The sequence below is a fragment of the Euphorbia lathyris genome, chromosome 1 (assembly GCF_963576675.1).
Source record: "Euphorbia lathyris chromosome 1, ddEupLath1.1, whole genome shotgun sequence".
Classification (NCBI taxonomy): domain Eukaryota; kingdom Viridiplantae; phylum Streptophyta; class Magnoliopsida; order Malpighiales; family Euphorbiaceae; genus Euphorbia; species Euphorbia lathyris.
The window spans coordinates 15,773,690-15,797,131 of NC_088910.1; the positions used below are offsets into that span (position 1 = coordinate 15,773,690).

Here is a 23,442-nt window from a genome sequence, read left to right on the forward strand (position 1 = left end):
CATATTGTGGAGTTTTTAGTCACTCTCAATTATGACAAGAACCGTGGTATTATTTCTTTTCGAAATAATGGTATTCGTTTTGAGGTCGGGTATGCGGCGATGGGAGCATGGTTCGGTTTTCCTACTCGAGATTTTTATTCAAAACCAAAGACTTTCAATGCACACACAGTTTGGCAATCTTTGACCAGCTTAGATGTTTTTCATCCGAAGAAAACTTCTAGTAAGTTAATTAAGGATAATTGTATCTTTTTCTTTCACAAATTTTTATCCTTTTCTTTATTTGGTCGGGTTGAAAGTTCAAAGGTGCAAGTCCGTGATTTGTTTGTGTTGGATAGTATTTTTAAGAATTTGACCATAGATAGTATTGGAATGATATTTACTAATTTGGTCCGAGCTTCCGCTTCCCGTAATAAGCAAGTGCCAATGCGTAATTTAATTACCGGTATTATTTTGGGTGCTCGGGGTGAATTAGCGGATTATCAAAATATGCCTCATGTTGGTTTGCCTTCCTTGGATATCACGGCACTTCAAAGAGCTAATTTGTTGAAAAAATTGGGACCACCCGCATTTATATCATACGAGGATCGTACAAGACGTATTTTTGCTACTATGGGTGGTGAAGCTTCCAATTCTCAAGGTTTAGGTGCCCAAGAGGATGATGAGGAATTTGATGAAGAGGAAGAGGAGGAGAATGTTGATGCAAATGCCCAAGAGCAAGCAAATGAGGAACCAAATATGGAAGAACAAGTTGGATGGCAACGTGTTTTGACATAAATGAACGAGAATAACCATCAAATGCATTTGCGGTTAGATGAATTCGTTGTCAACAATACCGAAATGAGTTCGAGGATAAACACGGTGGATGCCAATATCACTACTTTGAGACGTGAGCACAAGTCTACTCGTCGCCGATTGCTCTCATTCTTCCGATGCCAAGGCGTTGAGCCTACGCCATCACCACCGAGTTCACCTTGATAGGTTTTATCCTTTCTTTCTTTAAACTCATTATCGTTATTATTATTATGTTGTGTTCCGTTTGGTACACTATTTCTACTTATGTTTGGTATAATTTTACTTATGTTTGGTACACTTATATTTCTTATTATGTTTGAATGTTATCGTACCATCTTTTTAATTCACATTCGTATGATTTAATTTCGTACTATTTTTCGTGTTTTATCGCTTTTTGCACCAATGAGGACATGGTCCAAATTAAGTGTGGGAGGAGATATTTCATATTCGTTTTAATTTTAAGTACGAATGAATGCAATGAATGCGAATGAATGCTATATATTTAAGTATAAATGCATGTTGTTATTAATGTTTAAGTAATGTATATAATGCAACATTTTTATAAACAGAAATGCAAAGTTTTTTGTGCAACATTTTTCAAAAACAATGACATTCATTTTTCATAAACATAAATTTTTATTACGTATATATTTCATATGTTTCAACAATTCAATTTTCAAAATAATGTTTAACATATTTTAAGGTTATCATTATCGTTACAAATAATGTTTCTATACGGGCAATATTTTCACAAATATTTTTATAAATCTCCGAAACGCTTTTTATCAAAACGTCTCGAGTAAATGTATATAAGTAAATTTCTTTAGTTTCAAATCTCTATTTTATATCATGAGTACATGATAAATATAAATCTTATTTTCAATTTTCAATTAGGTTTATAGGAATAAATCGAACTAACAACTTTAGCTTTTTAGCTCGGTATGATTTTCGTCTTACATTAAAAACCAATTGAAGTTTTTAAGGAAACTTTAGCCATAATACATGTTGAATTTCAAGTCAATATAGGATGAATGTGCTATTTTCCTTTCCCAATTTTATTTACATGTTAATTAAATCAAGTAGTCGTATTCTTAACTTTTGGCCACGATTGAGACCAACCTTATCACAATCGAGGTATGAAAGGAAAGAAAAAGTAAACAAACGGTACTTTTGGCCACGATTGCGACCACCCTTATCACAATCGAGGTATGGAAGGGACGTTTAAAGCAGAAATTAAGCGTGTTTATAGTTTAAAGTAACGATTGCGTCCACCCATGGCATGGTCGGTACCTCTTAAGCGAACACAAAGCAAATAAATGCATATAAAGTTACGATCGAGACCATCCTTATCTCGGGCGTAACTAAGCAAATAAATTAATCCAAGTACTTACTCATTTCATATATTTCATATAATAGTTTAGGTTTGGGAAAGGAAATTTTGTGCTTTGAAATGCCTTGAGATGAAAGATTCAAAGACATGCATACTTACACCGTCCCGAATACTTCAATATAAAAATTGAGATACAAGACGAATGATATATCTCTTTTAAATTAGCTAGTTTGATACTTTGCGTATAAATTTACCATGAAAAGTTTTTCTTTCGGTTTAACTAATTTAAAAGAGGAATATATGGATATATGTTCTATTTATAAAGAGATTGATTAAAGAATAAATTCAGTGAAATTTTGCTCGGGACTAGCAAAAGCTTAAGTGTGGGAGTTTGTTAAGCCCAAAATATACCTAAAATATCATATATAAATACGTTAAATTTACATTGAAATCGTGCTAATTATATTCATTTAGATTACTTTTACGTCTTTATATACTTCTTTGATGCAAGGTACTTAATTATTTGGTTAAATCCAAATAGGAGCTAAAACGGAGCAAAAACGAGGAAAAACCTAAGTTATGTGCCAAAAGTACGTGTTAATCAGAAGACCGATTCAAGGAGACGAGAAGCAGCCGATAGACGGGGGAGAACGTCCCTATTGCGATTGAGATTCTCAGAATCTCAGCCGCGACACGCTAATCTCAAACACCGAAGATCGAAGTTTTCCAGCTTTCTCCATTGCCCCCTGTCTCGGTTGAGATTCTCAGAATCTCAGTTGAGACAGCGAAGAATTCTGCACAACTTTCACATGTCAGAAATTCAAAAAACGCGTCTGTTCGTTTGGATAAAAACGACCTTTCACCAGCGGACACGACCCTTCAATTACAACCATTCACCAACTATAAATAAGTGATTCATTTCAGAATTCAAGAGTGGATTAAGTTGTTTAAGTGGGTTATGAGAGTTGTTATTATGTTGAAGAAACTCTGACTTAGAAATGAGTCAGATTAGTTTACATTTCTGTAAAAGCAAACTTGTTGTACACAAGTTGTTCTTAGATTAGTTATAAACACAGTAGTGATTAGTTTAGTTTTAAAGATTGTTCAAAGACAAGTTCTCATTTTGGTAGTGGACCTAGCGGTCTCTATTCCGAAGATTCAGCGAGAAGAACTAACGGCTGAAGCGCAAAAGGGTCTGACAAACCTACGGAGTTTGAGGGAAAGACTGACAACCCGGATCTCAAAGATTTCGTCAAAATGCTATCCATGTTTCTTCCTCTCTGTTAACTTGTGAAGATTCACAATTCACTAATAATTCATTTATCTTATTCAATATATTCTTCTTGTTGTTATTTTGATGTTATTTTGACAAAATGATTTTCAAAGTAATAAACTGGTGTTTTCATTAAAACATTTTACACAATTATATTTACAAGGAAACTTTGTTGAACACTTGAAAGAATTAGTTTTTATGGATGACATGATCGTGAGCGCGGCTTATCGGATATAAAATACTAATTTGATTAAGGTAGAAATCTGCTCCGATCCAGAGAGATTTCTACGGTTCAAAGCCCATTAATTGCGTAAATTCTTGAATTATTACATGTTCATAATCTTACCAAAGTTATAGTTGCTTTCTTTGCTTAATGCGAATAAGTTTTATACACTTTTTATTCTAAACACGAAAGTTTCTGTCTTGTAATCAAATCTCAAGACAGAATTTTCTCTAAAGTTCAACATATAATTCTCATCTAATCCTAACCAATACAAAACAATACAATTAATTAAACGATTTTCTTAAGTTAAACCTAAAGTCGAGAATAAAATTGAATTAAAATAAGTTTTAGTTAAAAAGCGTTCCCTGTGGGTTCGATATCTTTTATTACTACAAGCGTATACCGTGCACTTACGGAAATCGCTCAACATATAACCTGGCTCTGATACCAGCGACTGGAAGCTCCTGCAATTCACACCGAAACGAAGGCATCTTACACTCTTAATGGCCACGACATGGTTCTTTTATTGCAAGGAGACCAGAAACTAGGATCATTTCCTAAGATATGATATGACTAAACTAAATTAAGAAAGTACTTTGGAAAGAGAGAAGGGTTTAGAAAGCCATAACTTGTCCAAAAAGCTTGATTGGCCCCCTGAACTTTTAAGGTGTTCCGATAGCCCCCTAAACTTTCATAAAATGTTCAGTTAGCCCCCTGAACTTGCGTAAAATGTAATCAATTGATCAATCGGTCGCAAAAAAAGTAAGTTAAATGTGGAAGATGTATTGTACGAGTCTTAAACAAGTAAAACGACCAAAAACGGAGTATGCAGTTCTAATATTAGAGAAGACAAATTGTATAGTTGAGCAAGTAATACCTTCATTTCTAATTTATTTTTTAATTATGTATTAACATTCTAAGATGCGTGGGAGACATCTTCCGCATTTAACTTACTTTTTTGCGACCGAGTGATCAATTGATTACATTTTACGCAAGTTCAATGGGCTAATTGAACATTTTATGCAAGTTCAGGGAACTATTGGGACACTTTGAAAGTTCAGAGAGCCAATCAAGCTTTTTGGACAAATTCAGGGGGGTAAATGATGTATTAAGCCTTATAAAAATACATATATTTTGTTCCTCATTCTGCACTAATTGTAAATCCATTGTTTCTAAAAAAAATGTTTCAAATTTTTTTTGTGATTTAATGATAAAATTGGAGATTAAATTTTTTAAAATTTGATAAAATATTTGATTTTTTTTTGTCCAACTCGCACAAAATACAGTATATTTTTTAATTTTTATTTTATTTGTTTCACGTCTAATCATATGTTTGTGATTTGTTACTAATTAATGATAAAATGACGTACATACGAAGTGTAGATGAGAAAATTCATGATCAAGAACACAATTTAATAAATTATTTCTCAAATTGATCCAATTTATCAATGTTAGGGTAAAATTGCTCTTAGCTGCCAACATTAAGGATAAATTTGTACCATTTTAGATGTTAGAGATAAAATTGCTCATAATTATAACTATTGAAGGGCAAGTTGATCGTTGGGTTGGTTGATCTAGTTGATCGGGAATGGGAAAGACTAACATTGTCGCGGCATTTGTACAACCATTGTATTAAGTAAGACAAATGTTATAATTAGTGTGGATGCTCATGGATTAATTGTCACTGGAGAAAATTAGAGAAAAGATTGCTATCCAAATGATTTACCCATTCACTAAAGCAAAAGCTAAAAGTTATGAAAATTTGATTTCTTTAACCATTGGAAAGAATACCTTCTTTTTAGCTTTTGATAATGTATCCTTCAATTTTCATCTTACTAGAATTTGTGATTACTAGTGTGCATGCTCATGGATTGTAACTTGAGAAAATTAGAATTTGCAAGTAACAGTAAGATGATAGTTTACAAGTAAATAAGAGAAATTAACGACACACGGGGAAAAAAATATAAGTAATTGGCTTCTCTTTCCCCACTGCACGCCCTGCGCGCCCCTTGAATGAGCGCGCAGTGGGGAAAGAGAAGCCAATTACATGGACCTTAATGACCAAATGAAATTGATCATTAACCGTTAAATCCAAGCATTATGATGCTTTGAATCTCAAACCTAGGATTCTAATAAACCTTGATTTAACGGTGAATGACTAAATACTACATGACCATTAAGGTCCATGTGATCAAAACCGAGCTCCGTAAGCTAGCTGTTTGTTGGTTGGCCACCGCAACAAGGTTGTCTTACCCATTCCCGATGGGCCAACCACTCCAACGATCACTCATTAAATCAGTTGGGACTGTAAACCATCCTAAATCTTATACATTAACTGTTTATAGTAGGTCATCGAAAGATCCTTCGAGCAGAGCTTTAACTCGTAGTCGAAACTCGCCATTTCAACAACTTGGTAACTTGTTATCAAGTTCCTTGAGAATCAACCACTAAGTAAATGTTTCTTGAAGGACTAGGAGGGTTAGTAAAGGAAAGGTTTGGTAGGATTAACAGCAACACAAGTTTGATCATTTCCAACAACAAACAATATTTATATTCTGGTTAAGTTTGATCATTTCCATTGATAAAAAAACATAACTTTGCAAAATGAAGAAATAGATGTATTTAAATTTATACTCTCGTTTTAGGTCTGTGTGTGCGTCGATTATATAAAAGTTTTAAGAAGTTACAATTGAAAACAAATGACAAAAGAGGCAAAATGAGACAAAAATGAACCAAATACGCGGACAAATATCAGTATCCGCTTAATCCGGCAAAACTGAGCTTCCGAAAATGCACTAGACATTGTCAGCAGTCAAAGAAATCATGTTATGAATTTTATTTTTGTTTTGCAATATAATTCATATGTTTGAATCATATAATTAAAACTAAGACAACTTTCATAGGAACATATTCTTCACCCAGAAACTAATCTCACTTCACCAAATTTTCTAGATTTCATCTACTGATGCTAGTGTAGACCAGATGGCTGACCCGCTACAGAATGGAGTAAACAATACAAAGATTCATCGGTAGGGGAAGCTGTAAATGGAGTAATGATTAAGTTACATCCAACTATCGGGTAATTATATCCATGGTCCTCCAACTATCACAAAAATGTCATAAATTTAAATTATTAAAGTGAAACCAAAGTTAAACAGTGACGATTTTCTCGTTAAGAAAAGAAAATTTATGGCATTTCTATTTCATTTTTGATAGTGTGGAAGGACCATGGATGTAATTACTTCCCGACAACCTAAGCTGTAGCTCTAGGACATAAAGAAGCTTTCTACCTCCAAAACCTAGATAACAAGTCCTTCATCAGTCTAGTGAAAACGTTCAGCAAGTTAACCAACAGCTTCATATCAGAAATACTTTTGATCTTCACCTTCATAATTTGAATGAACATTCATTGTTTTTGTCGTGTGGTAGATACAAGGTCAGACACTTGTTCAGCAAGAGAACAGTTCAAACATGCATCTTTAAATAAATACAAAACCAAAATTTACACTCAAACTCTAGCAGATTATGGAAACCCAAAAATCTACACATTGGAATGCAAATGTATATATCCATATCAAACAATAGAATTTCCAGTGCATTATAATAGGAACAGCAAAGTAACCTGTTCAGTTTCACACTCCTAACATCCTCTTACTAATATTTCTCATCACCGTCCTCTACATCTAGAGACACCTGCCTGCCTAAGACATAATGAAAAGACTCATGTATAAAAACAATTAAGAGCCGTTTAAAATGGCAGAGTTAGGGAAGTCTTGAAAACTCTTAAAATTTACTTCATTTTGCAAACTCTATGCTTGAACATGTTACTCAACTTACTTATTCCCATTTTCTTTTTGGGCATGAAACACAATGGCTCTTCTTTTTTATCATGTTTTTCAAGAGTTGAACAAATTTTGAAAACGAAGAAAGAGAGGTCCTAGCCCTCATTTTCAGAGGGGTGCACCAAAAACTGTGAAACACTAAATGCATTCTCAGTACTGGCCCCTCAGCTACGTTGTTGCAAGTTGTTTGCCAGGATGGCAGTTTTGAGGTTTTTCGCCCCAACCTCATCAGCAATTACGCACTCATGAAGAAACCATTCTGTAGATAGATATTCCAGAGACAAAAACAGCAAATCCCAAGAAGGAAAAAGATGGAAGGAAAAAGCAACCAAAGAGAGGACACAATGTACTTATCTCATTGAATTTAATTCCTACCATGTTTCAATGGAAGATGTGAAACTTAGAAGCTTAAGATATAAATGAAAAAATCGGGGAAAAAAGACGAGAGAAGCTGATCAGGGATGACAAGTGCAGCTCTGTTGTTAGGTTAGGTCAATTAAATCCCTATTAATCTAACATTCACCAAATAGATCCACAAGGACCACAACAGTCCATCAATCAGCTCACTAATCAAATCGTTAGTATGAAAAGAAAATATATCATTGAAAAGGAAAAGGAAAAGGAGATCAAACCACATTCATGGAACTAAATTTCACAAAATTTAAAGAAAAATAAATCTCATTCATCAGTTCTAATTCTAACCATATTCCTCATTAAACGTATTCATTGCTCAATTAACTACAAAGTTTGTTCATGAATGAATGAACAATTAGAGTGTAGGGGTGCGGGTTCAATCCCTATAATCTCCAAAGTTGGAAAAAATGCCCCAAATTTATCAAAATACAAAAGATTTATCACTCCCTCAAAACCAATGAGTATTACCTGGCCCGCACAATTGTGAGACCAATTTCTAAGCAGCCTATTACTCCCATTTCATATAAATATGTATCAAAAGAATGCAATTTCACTACATTACAAAAATGTAAATCATACCTAGTCCATTGCTTTGCCTATAGAATCGAAACCGGTAATCAAAATTGTAATCGGTACCGATCAATTAGTCCTTGCAACGACTTCTTCCTTTCCTTCACTGGCCTCTGCCTCAATCAGCTTCTTATTCTTCTCAATCGCTGCCGCAACCTCCGGAGGCATGTACTTCTCGTCATGCTTGGCCAAAACCTCTGTAGCCGAAAAATAACATTCCTCGCTCCTCGCCTTCCCAGAAACATTCTTCACTCCCACCTCCTTCTTTAACTCCTCCGTGAATGGCTTAACAAATCCCTCCACCACCACCGAATGCCCTTCCCTGAACAAGTCCGGAAGCGATCCTTTATACCGTACTAATATATCTGTGATCAAATCTGTAATCACGAACTCCATTTCAGGCGATGAAGCGGGTTGAGCTACGCTTCCTTCAAGGACTAATCCACCTAATCTGAACTTGTTCCTCTCTGGATTCGCTTTGTATTTCTCCATAGCGTCCGTTGGAGTCACATAAAACACCAATTGATCTTGAAAGTTGTTCAGAACGATTACTATAAAACCCGCGATGCAACTGAATGTCAAAGCATAGGTCCAAAGGCGGCGCGCTTGTAATTGACGGGCTCTTGCTCCGATGTCTACGCTCTTAGAGCGGATCGGCTGGCGACGAGAGGTAGAGAAGAATCGGAGACCGGTGAGTGAGGAATATTCCGAAGCGATCGAACGGATATCGGAAAGGGGAGAGAAGATGAAGCGTTCAGATTTGACGGTGAAGAGAATTGGAGAACCTGAGTGAAACAGCCGGCTGGTGGTGGTGGTGGTGGTGGTGGTGGTCGGAATAAGGTGGGATCTGAGGCGGAGGAGGGAGGAGCGGAAGGCCATTTTCACTTATCAGGCAACAAGTAGGTGCTGGGGGTTTTCCTTTGCGGGGTTTTAATTCATGATCGATGAGCAGAGGCAGCTAACTAGAAATTTCAAGGAAGACTCAAGACAAGTGGTGACTATAGTTTTTCTACGCGTTAAACGGCATGTAGTTTTAGTAATTGAGGACTCGTCATAAAATAGATAGTTCACTTCCATATGTTCCACACATTGAGGTCGTTGTTCGATTCTTTCCAACAGCATCAACCCTCTCTATTGGAAATTAACTATGTGATTCCTTAATGTCTCCATTATACATAAGAATAGCGGTATACTAATTTGAAACTTTATGAGGAAAAAGTGGTCATCAGATATTTGTTCGTCAGCAAAGTAGTCTTTATACGCCTCTTTGACGATTTCGACCCATATATTTTCTACAGCGAGTTGATGCGATGGTTGTGCTACTTGTTGTAAGAAATGGATGTTCATTTGTTCATCTATTTCGTCCCATAAATATTTAACAACATCCGTTCTATTTTGGAAAAAGTTGTATTCGTCCTCATATAACATTTTTTGTTTTGTGATTGTAAAAAAAGGTGAAGTATATAATAATAAAAAAGATTAATTACAAATAATTATCATGTGGTTTGACCGATTTGCAATGTGGTACCTGTGGTATTTTTTTTACAAACACAACCTCGAGGTTGTCACCGTTATACAAATAAAGGAGACGGCCGGAATTCTGTTAAAAAGCTGACGTGTCACAGGGGCAATTTAGGAAATTCGATTTTTTATTTTTTTTTTTTAATTTCTTCTTCTTCTTCCTATTTTTTTCTTTTTCTTCACATTTTTTTAATTCTAAAAATTCAAGAATTCTGGAAATTCCAGAATCTGGAATTTCCAGACGTGAAGAACGTCTGGATTCCAAACGTTCTTCACGTCTGGAATTCCAGACGTGAAGAATGTATGGATTCCAAACGTTCTTCACGTCTGGAAATTCCAGAATTAAAAGAAGAATAGAAAAAAAGAAGAAGGAAAGATGAAGAGAAGAAATAAGGAAGAAAAATAAGAAGAAAAGAAAGGAAGAAGATGAGAAAATGGAAGAAGAAGAAGAAGAAGAAGAAATGGAGGAAGAAGAAGAAGAAGGAGAAGAAGAAGAAGATGATGATGATGAAGTCAACCCAAAAAGTCAGAAAAAAAGTCAAAATTTTCCTTTCCCAAATTGCCCATGTGATTTAACAGAATTTCTGCCGTCTCCTTGATTTTGCTAACGGTGACAGCCTCGAGGTTGTGTTTGTAAAAAAATACCACAGGTACCACATCGTAAATCGGTCAAACCACGTGGTAGTTATTTGTAATTAACCCTAAAAAAATAAAAGAGAATGAGATGAGTTATGTAATGAAAATGGTTGAATTTATAGTTGAAAGGTCACTTTGTTTCAAAGCTCACATGGATACAACCTAATAATTTAAAGGTCACATGGGTATAGCCTCGAGACAACCCATATTTCAGTTGTGACCACAAAGTTCAAAGAAGTTAGAAAGTGGAGTAGTGGAGATAGTGGGGAGGTAGTGGAGCAAAGATAGGAGATAGTGGGTGAAAGCAGTTATGGAATTTCCTTGCTGAGCAGTTACAGAACTTTCTCACTAAAACGTGGAATTTACTTGCTGAAACGTGGAACTTTCTTGATGGGCAGTTTCCAATATATTTTTTACAGCGGAAAAGTATAATTCAGCAGCAGAAAACAGTTAGTGGATGAAAGCAGTTACGGAACTTATTGAAACTTTCTCACTAAAACGTGGAACTTACTTGATGGACAGTTACCTACTTATATTTACAGTATAAATACAAGTTTTGGTAGCAGAGAGAAGGATCCAACTCAATCAACAATCAAAACAATTAACAAAACTCAACAATGACTCAAAAGTTTTAGCAAAATCTCTACAACAATCTTGTCAATCTCTTTCGATTTTCAATTGCTTTAGTTCTACAATCTTTCTTGCAATTTTAAATTTCAAGTTCTTCCAATTCAATTCCTATATTTGTAATTCTTTCAATTTCAGAATCTCAATTCCAATTATTCAAGCATTACTTTTTATTCTCAATTTTAATTTCGGCATCGTTTTCTTCAATTAATCTCGATATCCATAATATAATTGACGAACTTTAGACTCTTTTATGTCCTTTAAGTCTTTTACACAATCTTTTGATCTAGAAGTTAGATTTTTAATTTTTGTAAGTTTTCCACAAACTTTCTGGCTCGCTCGGCACAATCCAATTCACACATAAAAAAAAAGACGTTCAACAGTTACATATAAATAACACCTACTAAAAATACTCTTACTGCAATTTGAGAAAAAATATTTGGAAGAAATAATATAAAGAATACTCAATTATATTATTATTTTTTTATTGAGAATACTCAATTATTTTAATATAGTTATCTTTTGAATGTTATTAACATATAGTGTTAATTCTGGTCGTATAGATTGGTCCGATTTTGGGTTTATAATACAAAACTGTCACCGTCTAATTCAAGCAAATCCGAGATTTTCTATCTCATGTATTCCTAGATTGGTGAACGAATCTGCTTATGTAGTTACTAGACAAACTCGTTCCTTGCTACTCCTTTTATTTCAGATTCCTTGCCATTATGGCTTGTTGATGTAACCAATAAGGATTTAATTCCTTTTGTTTAATCAATTTAAGTTCGTTAAAAAAAATTATTCCGTATCTCGCAATGTTATGAAAAATAATTAGAATATGATATAGTTAAATAGAAAAATTATTAAAGAAGTCGGAAAAAATCTGTAATCCATAATTTTTTTTATCTAATTATTTAAAATAAGCAGAACTCCTTATCATTTTAATATGTAATATGTTTTGAATATTAATTTTGTCTAATTTTTCTGTTTGAGGTTTATCGGGTACTCTTTAAATGGATTCTTATCTAATATTTGAAGCTCTTAACCATTTGAATCACCTTAATTAATTTATATAATACTGTATTATTTCTATTAATGTTTTTTTTCATACATGGGTTGAGTTTAACCACAATGGAAGATTTAGTCAAAATCAATTATTATTATATTGCAAAAATCATTTAAAGTAGTTGAGTTTAAATTTAATATGTTTGGTTAAAATAATCTCTAACAATTATTATTATAATTATTATTATTATTATTATGCATTTTGTAATCACAATCGAAGATTTGGCAAGTCTCTTGCTTCACTACAATTGCAAATCATATACTTTGAATGGTGTAGGCATTAATTGTTAGTTAAAAAATATTGAAAGGAAAACATTATATAATTAAATAATAAACTAAGTAGAAATGTACATGTTGAAGTAAAAATATATAGATGGGAAATGAAAAGAAGGCATTCTAATTGCTGTTCTCTCATTTTTATATTAATTTTCTTGAGTTTTTCTTTGCACATGTTTTCTTTTTTTTAGAGTAATTCCTGCAAAAAGAATGTAAGAAAAATAAAAAGGGGAGTTGAGAGTTTGAAAAATACTATAATATGGAGTGTAAGGTTATAATACGGGTATTCCAACGGTCTCCTAAATAATTGTATACCTTAAGTTTGGATGTGGTTGAGAGAGCTTTATTTTTATGTACTTCTATTATTATTATTATTAGTGGAGTTATTTTCGGTGTCCCGTGGTTTTTCCCTTACAGAAGGGTTTTCCACGTAAATATTTGTGTCTATTTTTTGCTTTATTTTTATCCTTATAATTTTATTATCACCCCGTTTTTATTTATACAAATCACATTATTACCAATTTAATTTACGAGATCCTTACCAGAACTAGATTTTCGTACAGGTGGTTGTATAATGTAAATGGAAGGTTCTTCGACTTCCATGATTAATTGAATGGTTCAAACTGGTCAATTTGAAAGCCAATGATGGAGGATATTTTATACTGTAAAGACATGCATGAAGCAATAGAAGGAGAATAAGCCAAGTCCAAAGACATGAAGTATCCGGACTGGAACAAGTTGAATAGAGTGATTATGTGATGTGGTAAGCTTGTGGGCCCTTTTACGTCTCGTGCTAAGAGTAGTCCCTGTTTATTGGGAGTTGGGGTTCTCTTTATAGAGTGATTGTGTGATGTGGTAAGCTTGTGGGCCTTAGCTTATGCTGTGCGGTTAGGGGTATATGGGCTTTACCTGGCCATATTCCTAATCAATTAGTCCCCCAAAACGGGTTGGGTTGCTAGGCCACTTGTTGTCTAAGTAGTCCTCAATCAAATTCTCACAGTCAAACTTCGGCTCTATAGGAATCGCATTCAGCCAATGCACCAGGTCCTCTTCGCTCTCGGTTAGATCCCGAGGGACTGGCCAAGTAATGGGATAAGTGGGGTTAGGATTCCAGTGCACTTGAAAAGGAAAAGTCGGGTCAGCAGTCTTCACCTTAATGTACCGATGGCGCCATTCAAACGACTACGATTTTAGGCCCCAAACGACTTAAAATGTGGATGTTGAAAGTTGACATGTTGGGAGTATACAACACATGTCAGCCTATAACCAGCCTTTTTGAAACATGGAGTACATCACTGCCATCATCCTCCATCCATTCCCAGTAATCGGAGCCGGAGCAAAATTGAACTCCCATAACCTTTCAACAAAAGGCAACAGTGGTAGCCTTATCCTTACATCCATCTGGTCTTCACAGACCACTATCTCAATCGAAGCACAAAAGTCTTTGACCCGCTCCTCCAACGAAAACGCAACAAAACAAGCGCCCACCACAAGAAGGTATCACACCTAGTGGCTCATCCTCATCGGAGGAGATGGAGCATCTAATAAAGTATCTAAGTAGCCCAAACTCCGAATACTCCATTGAGCCCAGCGCCTTTTGGCCGTCAACATCGGACAACTCGTTGGACCAAAAAACCTTAAGACAACCCTTTGACGGCTCCCCTGAACCTCATGGACATTCTGGTCATTAATCATTTTATCTCAAAAACAATAAATATTGTTGACCTTGCATCATAAATGTAACTTCTCTCTATGTCAGAGTGTCTTCAGGAGACCGCTCCTAGGGCAGATCATATAGTAAGTGAAAACGGACCTAGACTCCTCATCATCATGGAATATCAAATGAAACAAATATTTTTTTTTAATATAATTCAATATATATATATATATATATATTTCATATATAATCAAAGATGCTCAATTTGTAAAATTTGTGAATATCGGAGATTTTTCAAATTTTGGATTCAACCAAAACAAAGTCCGGCGTCGCCCCTACAATCAAGTCTGCAGTTTCCGATCCGGGTCGGCCCGGCCCGTCAATTTAGCGAAGAAGAAATGGACGGCATCTCTTTCTCCCCCATTAACAAACTTGTTGTCTGTTTGAGATGACAGTGGAAAGTTAGGTATAACACAGAGGAAGAGGAAGAAGGAAAGTCATTTTCGTACTATTCCAGGGTCTGTCCTATTCATTACTTCGACTTCCCTATCAAACCATCCCTTTCTTCAACCATTTCTACTCTGCTCTATTCTTCCTTTCGCTCCTTGTTGTATATAATGTACCCATAACACCAATTCACTCAATTTCTCCTTAATTCACCCTCAAAAACCCACTCGTTTTCTCTTAATAGAGGGAGAAATTAAGCAGGAGTTTGCTCACAACATTTCGATGGACTCTCAACTGTTGGTAGCACTTGCTCTCTCTCTTGTGGGTGGTCTCAGCACTTCTATAGGTCAGTTACAGACCCTTCTCTCTCTCTCTCTCTCTCTATTGTGAATTTATGTGACTGATTTATATAGTAATTTCATGACTGGAAAGGAGAAATTCTCTATTTTGTTTTGGTCTGTGGATTGAATTTTGATTCTAAATTGATTAAATAAGTAATGGGTTGAAGGGAAACTGACTTTGATTAAACTATTAGGATTTAGGAGTAAGAGAGCTTCGTAGAAATCATATTCATAGATGATAAGGTAGAAGTAGCTTGATAACTCGAGTGTTTAGTTTATGATGTTGAAAGCTATTCACTGGATATATGTTAGGATATAACAGGCAAGTTAGGTTTTCTTTTGGGGATGATATTGAAGTTCAAATTTTAAGTATAAAGACTCTTAAGATTAGGAATAACTCTCCATTTTTTCATGACAGTTTGTAATGCTCTTTTTCCTAAATTTATAAGTAAATAAGCTGCTATGAGGATAGGAAATATGTCAGTAACTGATGAGAATAATGTGCCATGACTTCACACATCTTTTTGAAACCTTCAAAACTTTCTGAACTTTTTTTTTAAAGTACTTTTTTGCTGTGTGCTTCATATGTCTCTAGTGTCTAGTTGGATGAAATTTTTCGGGAAGATGGGTCTTGTTCTGCAAGCTAATCTTACCTGTTTGGTTATGCAACAGGTGCACTTGTTGTAATTATTAATCAGACTCCCAACTTAAAGATGCTTGGGCTTTTACAGGTGATTCTGAGAGGTTGAACCCCTCCGGGTCTAATCCAATAACTATAAGCCAGTTTACATTTACTTGTTTCTTCTTCGTTGTTTTCTTTTCGGTGCAGTTGTTGTTTGTGGATTAACACTGTTTAGACCATTGTGTGCAGGGTTTTGCTGCAGGTTTAATGTTGAGCATATCATTCCTTGATCTGGCTCATAATGCTATTAATTCAATTGGCTTCTTAAAAGGCAACCTTTGGGTTAGCAATATCTTTTGAAATTTCGAATTCTAGTATTTCCTTCCAGATATCATTTATTCAGGTCTGTTTGATTATATTGCAGTTTTTTGGAGGTGTTGTATTTTTTGCTATTATTACAAAGTTTATCCCAGAACCAACAGTTATCCCTGGTTCAGATGATAAAAGCAAAAAGGTTTTAGATTTTCTACCCCATATCCAATAAAACTATTTAGTTTCTCAAGCTGATATGTGCTAGAATCTTAAACAATATACTGATGATTTCATTTGTGCTTCGGAGCAAATGAAGGGGCGTGGAGGAAAGGACATCATGAAAAAGCATCGCCGTCAAGTTTTCTTCAGCGGGATTATTACAGCTATTGGTATGTTTACTTGATCTCTGATTCTATTTATTCATTCTATCAACTTCTGGTCTTGATTTGGGGGAATTAGCAGCACTACACTACCCGTGTTGATTGAAACAACATGGTCCAAGACCATGTAGTTGTTTGCTTTCACCCAATTACCATTTCTTGGGTCTCACAACTTTAAAATGCGTGTAAATTTATTGAAAACACACCCTGCTAATATAACTCGATCACTACCTCTCCATTTTCAACGTGGGATTCAGTTTATTCTTTCCCCGTGGCCATCATTTAGAGACTACTCCTTGCTCAAGTCTTCCACCCCAGCACCACCCATTTAGGATCAAATGGTTATATTGTAACATGACATAAGATGCTAAGAGTGTATAGATATAGCCTCATAATAGTAGAAAGCTATATGCAGATCTCGTTTTATTGAATTCCATGTTTGAAACTTGGTTGCTTTATGCTTAAACTGGGCTGATTGGATGCTGCATTTTTTGTCTCATGAATTTTAGGCATAAGCTTGCACAATTTTCCAGAGGGCATGGCAGTGTTTCTTGGCTCAATGAAGGTAGCTTCATCCTTGTTTGTATTGCATTCACAATACTGCGTGCATTTTGTGGAAGAACAAGTACTATAAATAAGTCTTCTACTGAATTATATTTTTACAGATTGGAGCCTAGCAACTCTTACTCTGTATTATTAAGTTGATATTGATTTCCGTTCAGTCGAATACTTGTGGGTTTTCAGCTACTGATAAAGTTATGCATCTCTCCTTTTTTTGGGGTCCATCTTGTGCACTGTTACTAATCAAACAAAAGTTCACCCAAAGTAGTCTGTATTTCTGAAATTTATAGGACCGATGTCTACATGTTTTACTGGAGATAAATAATAATGTGCAGTAACCTCTAACTTTATGCAATTGGCAACTGGAAGTTAGTTGTGACTACTGTCATTTTCTGGTCATGAGATCCAAAAGCACCAGTATTTATTTCTTTGCAACTCATTTCTGTTATTTACAAGTATTGCATTTCTTTTGTAGGGCCTGCGTGTTGGTGTTAATTTGGCCTTGGCCATTGCTTTGCACAACATTCCGGAGGTATAACTTTTGATTTCCTGACTATTCTTTTATTCTGGCAGTTAGCAGTTCATTATATGATTGTTTCGTTGTCTGAACTTAAATTGGGAACTTATCTGGTTACTGTAAAAGTTAATGAGTATTAAGTTTCATTGCTTTAGAACAGACAAATACTTCTGATAGATAAATACAATGGAAATTGTTGTGTTTGAAGTATAGATTAATTTCTAGTGGATTTTACTTTTTATTTTTTAATTTTTTTTTTCATAATCTGTATGTGCACATTTGTATAGGGTGTTGCTGTGGCGCTGCCTGTTTATTTTGCAACAGAAAGGTGAGAAAGAATCCTTTGGAGAACTGTTTCAGTTAATCATTTGTTTAGTGACTTGGAGCTGAAATATGTGTGGAACTTAAAAAGATTACCTTACTAATCAGCATGAATGATGCTTTTTTTTTTCCTACACTAATTATATTAGATAATTTTGAACTTTATTTTCTTTCTGAATTTTTTGTATTTTATTGATCAAATATCGTGTTGGGGTGGCGGACAATGGCAACTGGTAGGGTACCCGCGGGTAGTGCCAATCACAAACCCTTACCCGTTTATTTGTTAATTACCCGTACCCTTCCCATTACCCTAACGGGTATATGTTTTGCATCCCATACCCGTCCATTTAATTTACGGGTACCCACGGGTACCCTTACCCGTTAAGAATCACTAAATAAAACAAAAAATATTACAAATTTAACAAAGTATAAATTTAATAAATCATTCATTTAACCGAGGGAGCGAATCTGTGTCGCTGACACGACTTGATTTTCACGGTTTTATATGATGGTTCATGTTAGCCGACCCCGAATCATTTCGGGACTAAGGCTTTGTTGTTGTTGTTGTTGTATTCATTTAAAAAATGAACAAATTGAACCTTAATCAATAAAAATAAAATAGCTTAGTGTTATCACTTAATGGTCGAAGAACAAAATGTTGGTATTCAAATCTCACATCTTACATCTAAAAAAAAAAAAAAAAAGGGCGGCCCGGTCGCATTACGCGTCGTCGCTGAGCGAGGGTCCGGGGAGGGGTCCCACCACAAGGGTGTATTGGGGGCAAGCCTTCCCTTGCCAATTTAATTGGCAAGAGGCCGCTCCTAAGACTCGAACCCGTGACCTCTGGTCACACGGCAACAACGTTTTACCGTTGCGCCAACATCTTACATCTAAAACACAATAATATTTTTTAATATATAAAAAATTATGACGGGTAACGGGTACCGGGTACCCTAGGGGGTCTTTCCATACCCGTCCCATTACCCAACGGGTAATGATTTTGATCCCATACCCTTTTATACAGGGTACGGGTAGTCCTATTAGGGCCGGGTAGTGCCGGGTACCCGCGGGTAGGGTACCCGTTGCCATCCCTAGGCGGACTACTGAAGAGAATATTTGTTGCTTAGATGTTTTGCTAGTGGCATGGGAAGTTTGAGTGATTTTGGATTGCTAATTGGGGCAGAGCTGAAGCTAGTTAACACCATAAACTTAGGGTCTATTTGGTTTGCTGTTTACTGTTAGTTGTTTTTTGTTGCCGGTATATATTAGCTAAGTTTTCTTCCAAAATAGCTATCGGCAGATGTTTGTCAATCCTAACCAAACACTTATATTCAATGTTTGGAGTAAAACAACAAAAGGTGAACCAAATGGGCACTAAATATCTCTTATGAAATGATTTTGGGAATGCCAATTGTATGGTGGGTAAATTACATCCATGGCTCCTCAACTTTGGTCTTACTTTCTTTATGGTCCCTGGATTTTAAATCCTGACATAAAAGTCTCTGAGCTTTGCCTTTTACTGATAAAAAAGATTAAAAGTCCCTTGTGAAAGTACAGTAAACGGGCTCAAAATGACGAAGACGACCTCAAAATGGAAAAGTCCAAGAATTAACGTTGTTTAGAACCACATTTACCATGAAGCATGTTTTTTATTTTCCAAAATCACCATTTTTGGATCTTTCTCTCTCTAACAACAACTTTCTCTCTCCTAATCAAAGAACACTTAAATAACCTCAAAACCAAAAAGTTCAAGAATTACAATTGCTTAGAATATCATTTCCACCGGCTCTATAATGGAGGGTTATGCCTTATTGTAGTGGTTAAAGGTTAAGGGGCTTTTATGTTAGTAAACGGCAAAGTCAAATTCAAGGATTTCTATGTCCGGTTTTGAAGGTGAGGGCCCAGAAAGAACGTAAGGCTGAAGTTGAGGGACCCTGGTTGTATTTTACCCTTATAATCATCTCCAAAGCTCCTCATTTTACTGCCTCTTTTCTTCTAGTAATGAAGAAATTTGTGAATTGTGTTTTCTGTAGTCATCGCTCTCAGATCATTGTGTAGTTATTATTGTCATATATTTACAGCAGCTCCTGGATTCGGCAGTACTTCCCCTTGCCCGGTTGATTTGTGTGGTGAGATCTGTTCACTACAGTTCTTCCCATACTAATTACGTTTCAACCTTTAGCTACATTCATGTGCATCCATTTGAATAGAATAATATGTATAATATTGAGATGAATAATTAACTGTTGATTTTTATTTGGATGTCTCAGCAAGTGGCAGGCTTTCAAATTGGCAACACTGTCTGGTTTTGCTGAACCACTCGGTGTTGTGATTGTAGGTATGCCGTTCATTTTTGTTTCATTGGGGTAAGGTACAAAAATACCCTTGTCATTGCTAGTCAAGAGTAATTTTACCTCTAACGTGCTGATGTTGGCAAACTGAGCCAATTTCAGACATTATTAAAAAAGCCTAAATATTTTTTTCACTTGTTCTGCACTAGTTTCATATCAGTTTGTTTAAAAAAAGATTTTGCCTTGTGTTTTAAAAAAACATAAAATTCAAAGTAGGTTTGGAGATAGAATGTCTTTACGTTTGACATAATATTTGGGTTTCTTTAACTTTTTTTGTTTGACATGTTATAAAAATAAGGACAAAATGAGACACAAATGATGTCATGCGTATACACGTGTCTCTGATCTGTTACCAACGTAAAATAACAAGATTCATGACTGAGAAGAGTGTTTCGTTAATGATGTTTGAAATTAGTCCAACTTGCCAATGTTAGACCCTAAATTGTAACATTTATGGCGTTAGGGGTAAAATTAAAATGGCTCTTGGCTAAGAACGATAGGGGTATTTTGGTACCTTATCCCTTGTTTCATTTATCGCTGAAGTCTGAACGATGGATGCCTTTGTATTCTGTACAATAAGAACATATTTGTTTAAACTGCAGCGTATCTATTCCCAAGCAGTTTGAATCCTGAAATCCTTGAGGGCTTGCTAGCATCAGGTTTGCCCTAACATTTGCTATTCAGCAGCATCTCTAATGTGTTAGAAAGCTAATTTATTGTAACATTTGAACTTGCCAATTTATGTAAATATGCAGTTGGGGGAGTAATGGCTTTCCTCACTTTGCATGAAATGCTGCCATTGGCTTTTGATTATGCTGGGCAGAAGCAAGCTGTTAAGGCTGTATTCCTCGGTATGGCCTTCATGTCTGCAAGGTAATAAATCTTACCAAATAAAGTAGGTGTTTTTTAAAGTCGAATATACGTAAAAACTGATCGAAAGGTGTTATAGTGAAATCGTAACCAAAATAGGACCTCGTTTCTTTAGTCAAACCTCATGGTGGTTTAAATTATTTACCCATTATATTTTCAACATAAGAAGAAATTGAACATTCACATTTCTATGGTTGCAGTCCTCCTCTGGTTATGGAATGGTATCATTGCTTAGATATAAGATGGAAAGGATTTTTCCTCATAGTAATGTTGTTTCAAAGGAAAAATACTTATGGCTCACTTAAAAAAAGTTCGGGGCCTCAAGGATTTTTCCTAAAAACAATGTTGTTTCAAAGGAAAAATACTAAGGCCCGGTTAAAAAAATTTCTGGGCCTAATGCTCGTCTTTGTTGTCAGAGTGTGTAGAAAACTAGTGTTCAAAACACCGGTTAGGAAGTAAAGGACCTGGTGATTGAATCACCAAGTTCAGTTTCAGATGTTGTTGCAACTAGGCAAGTTACAACAGTTGTTCTGATCAGATGTTGCTCGGTGAGACAATCGCCGGGTTCTTTGCTTTTAAAAGCAATGTTTTGAACACCGGTTCCATACGCTCTTTGACCGGCCGGTACTTGAGGATTTTCCCTCAGAAGCATAATTGTTCATGTTTGGCAACAGTGATTGGTGAGATCTTTCTTGTCCATCAGATTTGTATGGTCAAAGCTGTACTTTGCCTATTATTGTGTCATGTGTTGTGCTAGTATGTTTACTTGTGGTGTTTGTGCAGCCTATATTTCCTGGAAATCAGCTTACCCAAGGATATGAGTTTGTAGCCACTGGATCAACCACAATGTTGTACAGTACTCTGATCTGACATGATCTCAACCTTTAATCTCATCAGAAGACCTAGTATACCCTCAAAATATGGTTAACCAACCAGTATAGTCTTCACCTGGACCCTAAATGACCAAACCGTTAAATCTAAATCTTAGGATGCTTTGAATCTCCACTTTAGGATTCTAATAAACCTAGATCTAACGGTCATTTAGAGTCAGGTGAAAGCTATTGTATCCCCCCAATTTACTTTTTCTTTTTAAGCTCAACCAAATAATGTGATAATGTAAGGTTGATTCTTAGTACCTTGAATGAACTTAATGTGATTTAACTTCATTAAATTAATGATCATTGAGCTTCTATTTTATTTGATATATATTGGATGGTGAAGATTTGAGGTCTGATTAGTTCAGAAAAAGAAGTTAATTTAGAACAACCTTAAAGTTGAGAGATATGTTGAACTTTATTCATTATCTATTTTGGGGGTCAAGACCTAATCTTTTCATGCATATATTGTATAGACTGTACAAGAATAAATGTATCTTGAAATGACATCTAAAAGGAAATAAGAAAGGTAACAATTAAATCAGTCTTGGGGAATAACTTTTGTGTCTCACATGCATTATAATATTCCAACCTTAGAAATCAAAACAATTTTAGGAATTTAATCTTGGGTGTGATGAGGGTGATCCTTGGCGCAACGGTAAATGTTGTTGTCGTGTGACCAAGAGGTCACGGGTTCGAGTCTTAGGAGTGACTTCTTGCCAAAAAATTGACGGGGGAAGGCTTGTCCCTAATACACCCTTGTGGTGGGATCTCTCTCCGGACCCTCGTTTAGCAGGGACGCATAGTGCACCGGACCGTCTTTTTTAATCTTGGGTGTCATATGTCATATAAACGTAACTTTCTCAAAATAATACAGAACCGGTGTACAAAGCTTAGTGGATTTAATGCCAGATGTTGGTGCAATTGAGAAAGTTGCAGTAACTATTCTAACATTGACACTGGTACATTTGAAACATTGGAGTTACGTGTCCGATGTTAAGTGTGTTAGATACATCTGACATTAAATTAGGTGATTTGATAACCGATTTCATACACCCTTCTAACACGGTTAAAATTAGCATTACAATGGAAAAGTCTTCAAACTAAGCTTTATAAAAATTCATATGAATACAGCAAAGAGAAGTATCCATAAAACACATTCATATTCATATTCATGGGATTAATTAAAGGTAAATACTGTCCAGTCCAATCTTAGCTTCATATGGAAAAAGTGGGCTTTAGATTGGATATGTCATATATACACGACAGTTAGAGGTGTTTGTTTACAATATTTTCACCCCCTATTTGCATATTAAACATGAAAAATAGCTTTTTATAAAATCCAGAAAATCTCTGCTTTTCTAACAGTTGGTAATAAATATCAACAACAGCAGATAAACCGAACGGACCCTTAATATGTAAAATTTGAACAATCCACTACTTAATTTAAAAGGCCTTGATACTGTATTTAAAAAAAAAAAGGTTTAAACTAATGTATAAACACAAAGAGTGGCTTTGTTTTTTTTTTGTTTTTCTTTCCTGGGTTTGTGTTCTGTAATTTCCTTTGGAATCAAAAAAAAAAAAAAACACAAAGAGTGGCTTTTTATAATTATATCTGA

The 23,442-nt window shown here is 35.3% G+C and overlaps 2 protein-coding genes across 2 annotated transcripts; one reads left to right on the forward strand and one right to left on the reverse strand.

Annotated features, from left to right (window-relative positions):
• Nucleotides 1-8,102: 8,102 nt before the first annotated feature.
• Nucleotides 8,103-9,405, reverse strand: LOC136222807 (cytochrome c-type biogenesis protein CcmE homolog, mitochondrial). The gene has a single exon (XM_066010523.1). It carries the CDS (start codon nt 9,321-9,323, stop codon nt 8,514-8,516), a length of 810 nt encoding a protein of 269 aa, XP_065866595.1. The 5' UTR covers nt 9,324-9,405; the 3' UTR covers nt 8,103-8,513.
• Nucleotides 9,406-14,493: 5,088 nt separating this feature from the next.
• On the forward strand, nt 14,494-22,145 carry LOC136222817 (zinc transporter ZTP29). The gene is made up of 12 exons (XM_066010528.1): nt 14,494-15,019; nt 15,687-15,745; nt 15,886-15,978; nt 16,061-16,150; nt 16,265-16,337; nt 16,838-16,893; nt 17,365-17,421; nt 17,694-17,734; nt 19,998-20,065; nt 20,681-20,737; nt 20,834-20,951; nt 21,732-22,145. The coding sequence occupies exons 1-12, from the start codon at nt 14,956-14,958 to the stop codon at nt 21,775-21,777; spliced, it is 822 nt and encodes a 273-aa protein (XP_065866600.1). The 5' UTR covers nt 14,494-14,955; the 3' UTR covers nt 21,778-22,145.
• Nucleotides 22,146-23,442: the final 1,297 nt, after the last annotated feature.